The sequence below is a fragment of the Bactrocera tryoni genome, chromosome 1, assembly GCF_016617805.1.
Source record: "Bactrocera tryoni isolate S06 chromosome 1, CSIRO_BtryS06_freeze2, whole genome shotgun sequence".
NCBI classification, from domain to species: Eukaryota; Metazoa; Arthropoda; class Insecta; order Diptera; family Tephritidae; genus Bactrocera; species Bactrocera tryoni.
In genome coordinates, this window is record NC_052499.1 from 37,513,679 (window position 1) to 37,527,572 (window position 13,894).

General features: G+C 36.4%; 1 protein-coding gene across 1 annotated transcript; it reads right to left on the reverse strand.

Moving 5' to 3' along the window:
• Positions 1 to 6,041: 6,041 nt before the first annotated feature.
• LOC120766912 lies at positions 6,042 to 10,218 on the reverse strand. The gene is made up of 2 exons (XM_040092659.1): positions 9,702 to 10,218; positions 6,042 to 6,352 (listed from the first exon to the last, which is right to left on the reverse strand). The coding sequence occupies exons 1-2, from the start codon at positions 10,216 to 10,218 to the stop codon at positions 6,042 to 6,044; spliced, it is 828 nt and encodes a 275-aa protein (XP_039948593.1).
• Positions 10,219 to 13,894: the final 3,676 nt, after the last annotated feature.

Here is a 13,894-nt window from a genome sequence, read left to right on the forward strand (position 1 = left end):
ATCCTATACCTCAGGAACTGCTTGACCTGGTTTAGTGTATAACATTATTTCGGCATTATTCGTTATGTTGCCAAATGAGGGTAAATGGAAAACAATCACGCCTACTTACCATATGTATATATTAAATTTTAATTCCATAATATTTATTCAATTTACATAATAGAAATAAGCATTAGCAGGGGATAAAACTTTGAACAAATATTGCTCTTGTACCTAATATTTCTTAACGAAATTGAGAGAGCATTACTCTTTAAACACATAATGTCCTCGCGTCCACAATGTATAATATCGGACCAATACTACCCAAGTCTCCAAATACCCAATACACGTATTCCAAACTTCCGATTGAATTTATATCGTATATATACAGTATACTACTGTGCCCAAAAAATAAGGTGACATTGTATTTATTTTGAAAATTCTCTATTTATTCTTCCAAATCAATTTCATCCCCTTCGAAGTAATCCCCTCCCTATGCAATGCACTTATGCCAACGGATTTTCCAATCTTCGAACAACTGGTTGTAGTCACTTTCCGGGATGGCCTTCAGTTCCATCTTCGCTGCGGCTTGAATCTCCTCTATCGTATAAAAACGGTGTCCCCGGAGCGGTCTTTTGAGCTTGGTGAACAGCCAAAAGTCGCACGGCGCCAGATCAGGTGAATACGGTGGTTGCGGAACGATATGGGTTGAGTTTTTGGCGAAATGATCACGAATTACGAGGGCAGTATGGGATGGTGCATTATCGTGGTGTAAAAACCAAGTATTGTCTTTCCACAATTCCGGCCGCTTTAGGCGGATAGCGTTACGCAAACGACGCATAACGTTCAAATAGTATTCCTTGTTGACTGTTTGACCGGTTGGAAGGAATTCATAATGCACAACACCACGATAATCGAAGAAAACAGTCAATATGACCTTGATTTTTGAGCGACTTTAGCGTGATTTTTTTGGTCTCGGCTCTCTTTCGGCACGATATTCGTTCGATTGATCGGTTGTTTCGGAGTCGTAAGCATAGATCCAAGTCACATATATGTATATACATATAGTTATAATGCGTTTCATGACACCCTGGTAGTCGGAAAGCATCGTTTCACACACCAAAAAATTCAATGTTTTCGGTACCAGTCGAGATTTGACGCGCTTGAGGCCCAAAACATCCTTCAAAATGGTATTGGCCGAGCCTTTCGATATGTCAACTTCATCAGCAAGGTCTCTAACTGTTAATCGACGGTTTTTCAACACCAAACCTTTGATTTGGTGAACGTGAGCTTCGTCGGTTGAGGTTGATGGTCGCCCTGGACGCTCTTCGTCTTCGACACGTTCACGGCCGGCTTGGAACTCACTATACCACTTGTAAACATTTTTTTTAGACATAGCCTCATCACAAAAGGCTTTCTGCACCATCCTCAACGTATCCGCAGCAGAAAATTGATTCCGTAAACAAAATTTAATGCAAATTCTTTGCTCAACAAATTTCGACATCGCAAAAAACGAAAAACTCACTTTTAGCAGCTCACAAAACGACACGTATCTCAAACACTAATGAATATTTTGACATGAAATTTGGCATAAATGTGACTGACAGTACTACCAACCTAAAAAAAAATAATTCTACAAATCCTTCGACGCGCGCACTTTAAATTCGAAACCCTTATTTTTTGGGCACAGTAGTATATCGAAGTTGCCTGAGCAAAATTAAGAGAACACATATTATTGGCTATAACAGCTTATTTCTAAATTTTTGTGTTTGATATTTTTGATAAAGATAATGCGGTTTGGTGTTGAAATAATAAGATTTCTTTGGATAATGGATATTGAATTCCTAGGGAAAGGTTTGAAACTTGTTTTCATTTGGACTGTATTCACAGTGGTAATTCTAATGTGAGACATATCAGGCCAAACCAAATCCACTAGGTCACTATATGCTAAAGAACATTTACTAGTATTTAGTGTTTGCAACCATTAATCATCTTCCACTTTATACTTTCGAATCAATATTACTGCCATCGTCATTTATTGTTATAACCGCATATGCACTTTTGTTCCACTGTGACTCATCTTCGCTTCGCTTAACGGATGCCAATAGATTGTGCAACGAAACGATTTTCTTTAATTAACATTTGGCGAATTAGCATTGGGTGTTGGTCTAAACGGTGTCCGTCAGTCAACTTTAAATGTATCTATTGATGGTGCATGCGTAGGTATGTATTTGCTGTGGACAGCTTTGTTTCGCTGTTAACGATGTGAGAGTTCAACATAGTCTACTATTAAACAATATTAATTTGGCAGTAATAACACTCGTGGTAATAAAAATGTTTATGCAAATTCAAGTCCACAAAACTCACAAAGCTGCCTCTTAACACAACACTAATAAAAACCAACACACATACATATGCACACAGGTATTCACGAATAATTACTCATTTTTAATTTTTTATGCGGTTTGTGTACAGTGTTGGATAAAAGCAAAAAAAGCAATACTTTTTATTGAAGGAAAATACCTAAATAAAAAAAAATAAATGTTGTCATAACAGGAATTTTGCGTTCATATAGTGTTTGCATAATTAAAGATGCATAGTGCAAACATCACTTTGAGTTAGTTTGACAAATAGTTTTAAATACTTGTTAACAACACAAGAAAACAAGAAAAGGCGTTAACTTCGGTTGCACCAAAGCTGGAATACCCTTTACAAATGAAAAAGTTTTTCACACAAGAGCTTAATTTTGATCGTTCAGTTTGCCTGACAGCCAAAGTTTTGGCAAATGATCAGCTTCTTGAAGAAAAAAGGACCTGTGCTAAATTTCAGAGCGATCGCATATGTACTGATAAACGGACATGATTAAATCAACTCAGTTCGTCATGGTCATCATTTATTAATATATTTTAAAGGGTCTCCGACGTTTCCTTGTAAGTGTTGCAAACTTCGTGGCTAACTTAATATACTCTGTTAAGGGTATAATAATGCATTTACTCCCAATATATAAATAAAAAATATTTTTCATATTAGCCTCATATTTACACAAGTATAATGAGGATAATCGCAGACAAGATTGTTTACTGATATAACAGAAAACGGGTTTAAAATGTTTAAAAAGAATATCATATAAAAGTAACTCACATTGATAAATTATGGTACAAAGTAAAGAGAGCTTTGTACTCAGTTTTGAAAAACTTCCTGTTTTAGTTCGCATTCACAGCGGCGATATCGATGCAGTTCTGAATAGGCGAAGAATTGAGATAACAAGATCAAACAAAACAAGTAAGGAAGAGCTAAGTTCGGTTGTAACCGAACATTTCATACTCTTGCAATAATGCCTGGGAAGTATCTTAAGGTATATAAGGCTTATTAGTTGTATGAGTCTATTCTTTATATATATATTTTATTATTTCAAGTTAGATAGATTCGAAACTAAATACAAATAAATCTTTCAAGACTCATTTTAAAGTGAATACGGCGGTAGGGTCATTTACAAACATGATTCATGGAACAGATATGAAATGTACCGCATTAGTCAAAAGTGCTACAACAGATAGCATACTTTATTTATATCACATGAGCTTAGTAACTTTATAAATAACAAGCAAAAAGCTTCGGAAAAAGTGAGAAGCGAGTAGATGTTAGCAGATAAAACAAGGTGCAACATAGCATCGAATCAACTTCAAAAACGCTGTAAATAAACTACAGAGGTTAAGAAGTCTGGAACCTCACACGAAGGACCACCAAAATGTTTAAAACGACCTACAAAGCGAAATGCTGCCATACGTAATTATAACGGAGGATGGTTTGAAACCGCCAAAGCTAAGGTTAAATCATTTGCACAACATTTCAACCACCAAATTAAAATTTTACTCCTAAAGATAACGAAATAATAGAGTTTCTAGATAGATTAGAATGTGTCTTCTAATTCGTAAAATTATTGTGTTTCCAATTAAAGAAGACATTTTTGATAAAATGGTCAGAAGAGTTACGAAAATATTCTCTCAAAAGAGTATTAAATCCTTAGCACTAATTTACAATGCATTTCTGAGGCTGGACCATGGTTCCGAAACTTGGACAAACCTGAAAATATTCCCCCTTCCTACCGTCCTATTAGCTTGTTGGAAACAGTTTCCAAATTATTTAAAAGAATTCTTATGAGTGGATTGTTACCAGTTTAGGATGAATACATTTTAATACTGGAACATCAGTTTGGGCTTAGGAGAAATCTTGGAACTCCAATGCAAAGCCATCGTATAATGAATATAATTATAGGTAGATTCGAAAGGAAACTGTATTCAGCGGCAGCATTTCTTGATACACAACAGCTATTTGACCGAGTGTGGCGGATCCGGAGTAGAATTTTCTGGGAGAAGAATATAATTTTGTACTTGGTTTGCGAAATGTGTAAGTGTGGACTATAATTTTATATTGAATACATATTTCTACATTTATTTTACAGAATAAAACAGTACGGTATTTGCTCATTTTATTATGATTTCTTATAATTTTTGTGGCTCAGTGAAAATAATGTATGGTTTTTTACTTTTGAGGGCGAACTCTCCCGCAGTTCCACCAGACTCCACTTCTACACTCACACCACTTGACTTTATATCTTCTTCTAATCAAGCTTCATTGTATTTCCGCTATCTAACTGTTTTCTTAAGAGTGAAAGTAAATTTATACTAAATTATGCTAAGTTTTAGTGAGCTCGTTGATTATTTAATGAAAAGAAAAGTAAATAAATATTCAATATTTCTCCAAAGCGCAATAGAAAACGAGAAAAAGGAAATTTTTAAATAATTTTAAATACGTACAATAACAATAACAAATGTAATAGATAAAAAAATAAAAAAAATCACAACGAAGACGTGCAAAAAGAAAAACAAATCAACAAATTACACAAAAATCTTTGGAAAAAATGTCAACATTAAAAGATTAAAAAACAGAACAAAAAGAACGTTGGTAGACATACCAAAAATATCTTATGAATTAACAAAAACAAGTATCAGCGTAACAAATAATACTAACAAGAAACTTTCACCGATTTCTTTAAAAACGTAAAACGATGCGCTGAGGTGTCCAACAAGCCGGCGACATGCTGAACAGGCTGAGAGGAGGTGAAGTAAGGCAGAAGCAACCGGGTAAGCTGAAGTGTGACACAAAAATCATGCGAACCTGTAGTACGTAGGTATGCACACGTAATACTCGTGAATCGAACACCACGAAGGTCTTCTGGGCAAGCGGAAAAAAATTATCCGCAATCTGTTCGAACACATCTAAAACAACACCAACGTTGCACTTAAAGAACAACACACAACGTACGAAGGTAAGTAAGTGGCTGGTGAATGACCGAGGTTGTAGGGTCTAGTGACAACAAAAGAAGGCGAAGTGTAAGAAGGAAAAGAATAATTCGTGGACATACATCAAATATAAATAAAAAGGTATGCCGTCAATCTTGTCGAGAATTTAAAGTGCAAAATGCTGCCGCAATGCTTTTGGTATGGCTTAACTGCTAAACGATTGGTCTTTGGTTCAGGTCCATGCGAAAACTACTATACATACTTGTATATTATAATTTATTAAAAATTGTTTAACAAAGATCGTCCCTTGGTAGTAAATATTGAATATCAGAGTGATTTTGCGAATACTTAGATAATGGTTCATGGGAAATTCTGATGCATATACATTGACCATGTTTTTTTTCCAAAAGGTGTACGAGCTTGTAGCTAATGCCTGAAATGCGCGAAGCGGCTTGATAACTGTTATAAAAAATTAAATTGTTTCTAATCTCTAAAATATAAGTGAGGAAGAGTGCTTAGAGCATGACTCGTGTCTATTAGTATGATCTTTTTTATGGTTTGAGAGTAAAATCGGCACGATTAATTTTTAATATACTTCTTTATTGCATTAGCCTTCTACTGTTCTGAAATAATATAAATTAGTAAGTGTTCTGGAATATACCATATATAAAATAAATAATTAACAGCTAGCTAATATGTTCTATATTTTTATATAGACATATAATTACTTAAAATATATTCATTCATTTTAATTTTCATTTACTCAGCAAGCTTTTGCTGCCAGCCACGATAGGGCAATCGTAACGGATCATAACTGCTACGTCGGCGGCGCATGTGATGATGGCCATCTCCGCCGCTGAGATACTGTACACTGTGACTGCTTTCATGACCACTATGCATTAGAGACTTCATGCCCACAAGACCGGCCAACATTAGAGCAGTCATCGCCACCCCGAGCGCCTTCATCGCCATTGCTCCAATGCCACCCAGGCTCATGACTGCCATCATCTTGCCAAACATCATCGCCATGGCCAAGATCATCCCTTGTCCTTTGTCTTTCTTGCGCGCTTCTGTATATATAGTATAAGTACGGAAAAGTCATTAGTAAAATTGTAAAGTAAGTCCTATAATTTAACTGAACTGTTAATGTATATAACAAGTTAATGTATACAACAAATCCTCATAAAAACATCATACAGCCTATACTTATTTTAAGTTGCAGAGAATATTATGTTTTGAACGGTTGTCTTAAATGTCTGCTATTATGCCTATATAACGGATGTTTTTTCAGACATGTGGTTTTCAATGATGCAGTACTTTTTCGGAGTTGACCTCTTTGACAGCAATTACTTGATTTTATACTCTGTTTTGTTTGCCATTTCATAATGAACAAACTTATTACGTTATACGTTTGTATATCGTCCAAATTTATTACTAACATGACGGTTCGGTTCGAGCGGCGCCATATGGCATAAAACTTAACTTTGGTTGAATGGGGACATTAATAACAAGTAAAGAAGAACTAAGTACGGGTATAAACGATCATTTCCCACTGTTGTGACCTGCAAGGTTTAAAGCCAGGAATCCTTACCTTTTTCATAATGCCTGCTAGTTATACGGGGTCTTTATTCATTTTAAGAATAAATTATAAAAACGAACTCTCTCAATTTTACTAAGATAACTCACATATGGGTCGATATATGCGGTATATGTATATGCGTCGAACATCTTTATATTAGGTATATGGAGGCTAAAGGAAGTATTGACCCCATTCAATCCATTTGTAGCGTACAGGCATATTATTGCCAGGATATGATATTCTCTGAGTTTCAAATCTGACCAATATGTTCGGTAAAAGTCGACTATAGGTACTAGGACCCAAATATACGGTACCTATGGTTTTGAACAGTTTTTGTTGGATTTAGACAATTTTTGTTTACAAGATGGCATACTCTAAAGGCATTATCCCATTATATTAATTGCTTCTTGATTCGTACACTGGAAAGGAAAGAGTTAGATGGAATTTAAGATTGTGTTATATGGGAAGGAGGCGTGGTTGCAGTCCGATTTAAATTGGGTTGAAATCGGCCAGGCTTGTCTCGAGATATGTGTTTTCACCTAAAAGTGGCCAGGACCATGCACATCGTCAAATTTTGACCCCGGCTCCGTTAAACCATCTCGCGGGTAAAATTTAATGTCTCTGTCGTATTTAGTTATTGATTTATGGCGCTTTAAATAGTCTATAGCAGTACCCTACACCGTTCACATATCTAAAGAAAACACCCTTTATTAAACTAAAAATATCTGAATCTGCGTCAGATATAATAAGAAATAATGTGAAAATGTCTCTGATTTACATTTCCTAAAAAATACAGTTTAAAATTTTTAATATAAAATAAAATATTTGTTTTTTTACTTCGGACGCCAAAAGAGTAGATAGGGATTGTTGTATATTAGTGCTCTCTAATAATGCCACTTTTCTTCTCAAGAAGCATTATAATTTGTAAACTAGTATGACATTTAAGTCTGTTGCTTCAGAAAGAATATGTGTCGCCCTTACTTTTTAACTCTTGATATATTATATATAATATTAGTCATCTAAAAACACGTGCATATATTTAATCTTTTGTTACAGAAACAATTTTCTTTTGAAGAAAAAAAGACTGTTAACAGTAGATATTGGGTAGACGAAAAAGTCTTTTCGTATTTTAAATTCGGGGAAGTTGAAAAAAGTTACAGCTGTTCAAAAATGAGTGAAAATAATGAAGAAATTGGCTATATTTTGTATAAAAAAGGAAAGAATGCCACGCCAGCCTCCACTGAAATTTGTAAAGTTTACGAAGACGATGCTGTATCAGTTCGGGTAGCACAACAATGGTTCCCTCGTTTCCGTTCTGGAAATTTCGATGTGAAAGATGCACCTCGCTCTGGTCGACCTCTCGTTGAAAATGCCGACGAAATTATGGAAAAGATTGACCAGGACCGTCACATAAGCAGCCATGACATCACTGAGAAACTTAACATTCATCGTCAAACAGTTTTAAATCATTTAAAAATGGCTGACTGCAAAAAGAAGCTCAATGTTTGGGTATCACATGAATTCTCTGTGAAAAATTCAATGGATCGAATTAACATCTGCGATTCTTTGTTGAAACGAAATGAAATCGAACAATTTCTGAAGCGAATGGTAACAGGAGACAAAAAGTGGATCAAATAAGATAATAATGTGCAAAAAAGATAATGGTCCAAGCGCGGTGAGGATCAACAAATGGTCGCAATGCCAGGATTTTCGCCTCGAAGGGTTATGCTGAGTTTTTGGTGGGATTGGAAAGGAATCATCCACTATGAGCTGCTCCAGCCTGGTCGAGCGATTGATTTTACATTTTACTGTCAACAACTGATGAGATTGAAGCAAGGAATCTAAAAAAACGTACAGAGCTGGTCAACAGAAAGGTCTTCGTCCATCAGGACAACGCTAGACCACCCAAATTTTTGATGACTCAGCAAAAACTGGGAGATCTTGGATGGGAATTTTGACGTATCCATCATATAGCCCTTACCTTTCACCATCGGATTACCATTTGTTTCGGTCAATGCAGAATTCCCTTAATGGAGTAAAGTTGGCTTCAAGAGAAGCCTGTGAAAAATCTTGTCGCAGTTTTTCGCCGAAAAACCTGAAAAGTTTTACTCTGATGAAATAATGTCTCTAGCGGAAAATGGCAAAAAGTGGTCGACTAAAATGGTACATATTTGGTTCATGAAAGTTCATTATAAATATACAAAAAATAATAGGAATTTTGATTAAAAAACAATACGAAAAAACTTTTTCGACTACCAAATATTTATAAGAAGGACGAAAATATGAAGGCGCAAAGTGGGCGCTATTTGAGCTCGCAATATAGACAATGTGTTGGGAGTCACTTCTATAATTAGTATGTTCAATATGACAGCTCAATATGTGAAAAAAGGGTAGTCGACTGACTAGATGGGTTAGCGAACCATACCAGATGTAAGCGGATCTACATGATCTTCAATACCCCAATTACGTTTCGTTTTCTTGAAATTTTTTTTTTTTGCCTTGTACAGGTTAGGTTAAGTTAAGAGGTGGATCTTAAACGTGATCTCCATTGCGCAGCTTTGAATACTGGTCACTTTTGGCACCTAAAACTTATGGATTTTATTTCCTCACCCTCCTCCATACAACCTACAACTTGCTTCCGACAAAAGCCGTTTTGGTTTTATCACATGAATGCCTATTGCAGCTCAACAGATGTTCTGTGGTTTGCGCAACACAGAACAAACAATTTTTGTGAAGAATTAGGTGATAGTAGTTTACAGGTTTTATTCGTATTTTCAACCTTTAGCCGACAAATATTAACTTTACTTGATCCTACACATTTTTTATAGCGTAACACACACCTTGAACACCATCCCCATGAGCGTTTCGCTCCACATCGTACGACAAATAACGTTCACTCTCGTCGGCTAGTAAATCGGCGAATTTAATATTCAATTCATGACTGCGCAAATACTCCGAGACATAGCCCAAAAAGGTGTCATCACTCTCCAAAGCAGGCTCCGCGGGGGGTGCACTGTTCGACACTGGCTCAATTGGTACAATTTCTAGACCGCGCATCAACACCAATGGTTTATCGCGTCGATTTAAATTCTTAATTACGTTGCGAATGGCGCGAGACCCACGACAATATACTGAATCCGAGATTAATGAATTGGTGAGGCAGTTTGCCGCTTTATAAGCAGTGCTAATAGGACGCGGGGTGCTTTCGATATTTTCACGAGTTGGCGTAGCTAGAAAAGTATCCGTGCCGGGTGTGGCATTAGCTCTATCTTCGGCTGCTAATATAGCGATTGTGACGCGTGCACCATAAAGTGCGACAATTATTAATACGCAGGACAAGTAATTAAGCAGCCGCATTACGAGCGTGTTGTGAACTAAATTAAGGAAGACAGAAGTTCCGTTTAAAATTCAGAGCGACCGAAACCGTTTCGACAGTAGAACTGCTGCAAATTTGTTACAATTTGAAACTAAACCGTGTGCCAGGCCTTACTCTAGATTTTATACAAACTTTCCAACTGCAATCCTATTCCACCGGAACGCTGTGTGGCCGCATAAAGAAACATTCAAGCAAAACGAAAGTCTACGTAATTACCTGCTACAATTCTCCACTCGAAATTATACCGCAAAGAAAAATGAAATGGAAATGAAAGGCTTTGGTCAACCTCCAATCACCCAAACCATTTCAAGCGCCAACCGACGTTTACTCCGTTTTTACGAGCACTAATTCTTCTACTCCCTGCAGTGTAATTTTCCTCTTGAGTGGATCGGAAAGATTTCCCATTTTAAACGCTTAATTGGCTCAACTTCTTACACACGCACACATATGCATTTGTATTTTCACACACATGTTCAGCCACGAAATGAATACGCCGAGAAGAAATGACTTCATTTCAAGGTCTCAGAAATAGCTGCTGCTGATTGCGTGCAAAGTGTAGAAAATTAGAGGGGCCGGATAACGTTTAGAAAGATATGACATTCATAATTGTACCAAAGCTTTTATTGCTATGCAGAAGCCACTGGTCTACTGAGTGGTATGTATTAGCTGAAATGCTATTCTTTATTAGCAAATGATAGTGATGTAGTTGCTACTTTTGTTCAAACCGTTATTAAGTTTATCTTAATGCAATAATCACTATTTTACCCTGTCGTGAAATTTGTAACGCCCGCAAGGAAATGTCCACACCGTAGATAGTATGATCGCGTTAAGAGCTGAGTCGAATTAGTTCCTCAAGCTTTTGAGTTGAAGTTGTGATACTGTTGCAAAATGTTGCTTCAGAGTATTATGGCTTTCCAATCTTGGAACACGTGTTCCTTGGAAAAAAACTTAGGGCGTGTTTGTAGATCGGCCTAATAAGACCACTGCCATGTCTACAAAACGTCGTTGAATGAAAATCAATGAAGTGCCATAACTATGCACTAAATTAAAATATAGTATCGTAATTTGACAGCAGGGATCGCAGTAACAAGGGGCACATTTGTGCTAAACATTTTAATAATGAGCGTGGCTTCGGCCTCTAAGAGTTACAATATCCAAATTCGCTCAGGACAAATCCCTTGAGCACTTCTACCGACAGCGTAAAAATGGATGAAATCGGGTAATAAACATAGCCCTTCCTACTATAACGTATCCGTTAAAAACTACTAAAAGCCCGATAAATCAATAAGCCATAAATATAAAATTTTACACCGGGGATGACATAAGAGGACTTTATGGGAGCCGTTGGGCTTGGTACCGCCCACATTTCGGTGAAAAGCCATATAATGTATTAGCTCCCATAATAATAAATTTCTAATAGAAAGATTTTCTAACTTCAGGCTAACTTTGTACTGGCAAATGTGTGAGTTACTTCAATAAAACTGAGAGGGCGTGCATTCTAATAAACTTCCCTTAGACCTCATATAATTTACAAACCTTATGCTCGTGAAGGTTTTCCCCTCCCTACTTGTTTATATCAGTCAACGCGGCTAGAAAGAACAAGCAAAACGTTTCATGCTAACTGTTAGCCGGTTAGATTTTTTAATAAGAAATTCACCTGTGTAGGCCACGACTTTTTTTGTTTTTGTTGCATACGTTGAACAAAATTTCCAAACACTAACCGTCATTTCTAATAACATAAAATGATAAAATAAAGTGCTGAATCCACTGTTTGTTTATGTAAACAAGAAGGAGATACACCGGCCACTTTTGTCCGACTGTCCACTCTTCTGTTTAAACAATTCGGGCAGTTAAGTAGATAATGAAATCTATCTGTCTGCGAAGAATAAAAAATAATTTTTAACAATAATTTTCTGTAAACAAATTGTTCTTGAATACTACGGGCAATATTTTACACTCAAGGAATTATGAAAGCAGGAGAAATATTTCCCGGTGTTGGTAAAATTTTCTAATAAAAATGTTACGTAATAATCCAAGAGTCATTGGTCTAAAAACCGAATTTTTAGTTGAAGTCACATGCTTGTTTGCAAGGTTTTAGGGTTCGCTGGAGATCTGGTGCATCCCTTGAACTTAGTTTAGGTTCCTCTGGTAGTTTAACGATTCCGCCTTGCACTTCCGCCTTACCTTTTATTTCTGTAGGCAGATTCCCACCGACTCGCACTAACATCCGGCCCATAGTGTCGATACGTTTTTTTCGCCGGTTTTTCCATCATCTGTGCATTGAGGCCGGTTCCGATTATCCCTCTCCCTCGCTTTTTGTGTACTTAATTATTTGTGTTGTTTAATGGTCCCCCTCAGGACAAAAAGTTGACTTAGACGGCCCCAAGTTGAGGGTTGAAGCACGCCCTTATGAGACAGTGTAGACAGGCCGCATAACATTTGGCATTATCCAGGATGCACCGCGCGGAGGTGAACTTGATTTACACTCCATGTGGATCTTATTCCACAAATTCGATATCGGAAAAGTTATGGTTAAATTTCGACATTTTTTAGACGCATAATATCTTAAAGGCACCACTTGTATAAAGTTTTATATTAATGAAATTATTGACACATAATTTATAAACTGTAAAGTGAAAGAGTCAAAAGGAATTTAAAATTAGGATTGTTTTCCGATTGCCCCATTGAGGATGTAGTGGACGCTTTTCCTTTGTTAGTTGGCGCAGATCGCGGGGTCTCCTTTTTTGTGGATTCCAATCGTTGGGTATGCTTTCGTCCAGCCATATTCTACAAAGAAGCTTATTAGTTCTTCGCCGCCGTGTTTGAATAGCTCGGCCGGCAGTCCATCTACTTAACAGATTAATTACAAGTTCATGACTACTTCCTTACGTTAAATTTAAATCCCTTCTGGGTATTAACTGCTAATGTCAAGATTGTATAAGTATCTATTAAATTATGAAAGTACAGTCCTCACTCAAGGATAACTCTGTCACCTTGGTAGAATAATTATTTTGTAGATTTTAGTCTTACTTCAAATCACTATTCCTTACTCAGTAAAAATTATTACATTTCGAATGCCCCCTTGCGGATGTCGAATAAATGATCAATCTTTGGGAATAATTATTATATCTACTTGTAACTAATGTCCATACTTGGTCTCACTTATGTATTTCTCTTCTACATATTTACTAAATAAATACTAAATTTTATTCTTACTCATTCTACCGAAATCAAAGATATCAGCAGGAAAGAGACATTTATTATCTCTTGGCATCACTAACCGTCACCCAAAAAGATATTTCGAACACACCTTTAAAGAAAACCCATGGTGAAATCCCAACAAAATACATATCCAGAATAAAGGGGACCCTTAAACGCTGACGAAGGCACTGCAGCAGGAAAGAGACATTTATTATCTCTTGGCATCACTAACCGTCACCCAAAAAGATATTTCGAACACACCTTTAAAGAAAACCCATGGTGAAATCCCAACAAAAAAACATATCTAGAATAAAGTGGACCCCTAAACGCTGACGAAGGCACTGCAGTGTCTTCCATGTGAAGATAACAGGATTTAAAGAAAGCTTTCATTTATATTTATTATTCAGAATTCCTTGATTGATGGATCTAATATTATGTTTCATAATAAATCTGCAA

Excerpts from the sequence above, each read along its gene's own strand:
- LOC120766912 (XM_040092659.1), bottom strand. The coding sequence starts at position 10,218 with ATGCGGCTGCTTAATTACTTGTCCTGCGTATTAATAATTGTCGCACTT. Across the intron at positions 6,353-9,701 it reads TCATGGGGATGGTGTTCAAG|AAGCGCGCAAGAAAGACAAA; the intron begins GTGTGTGTTACG and ends CTATATATACAG.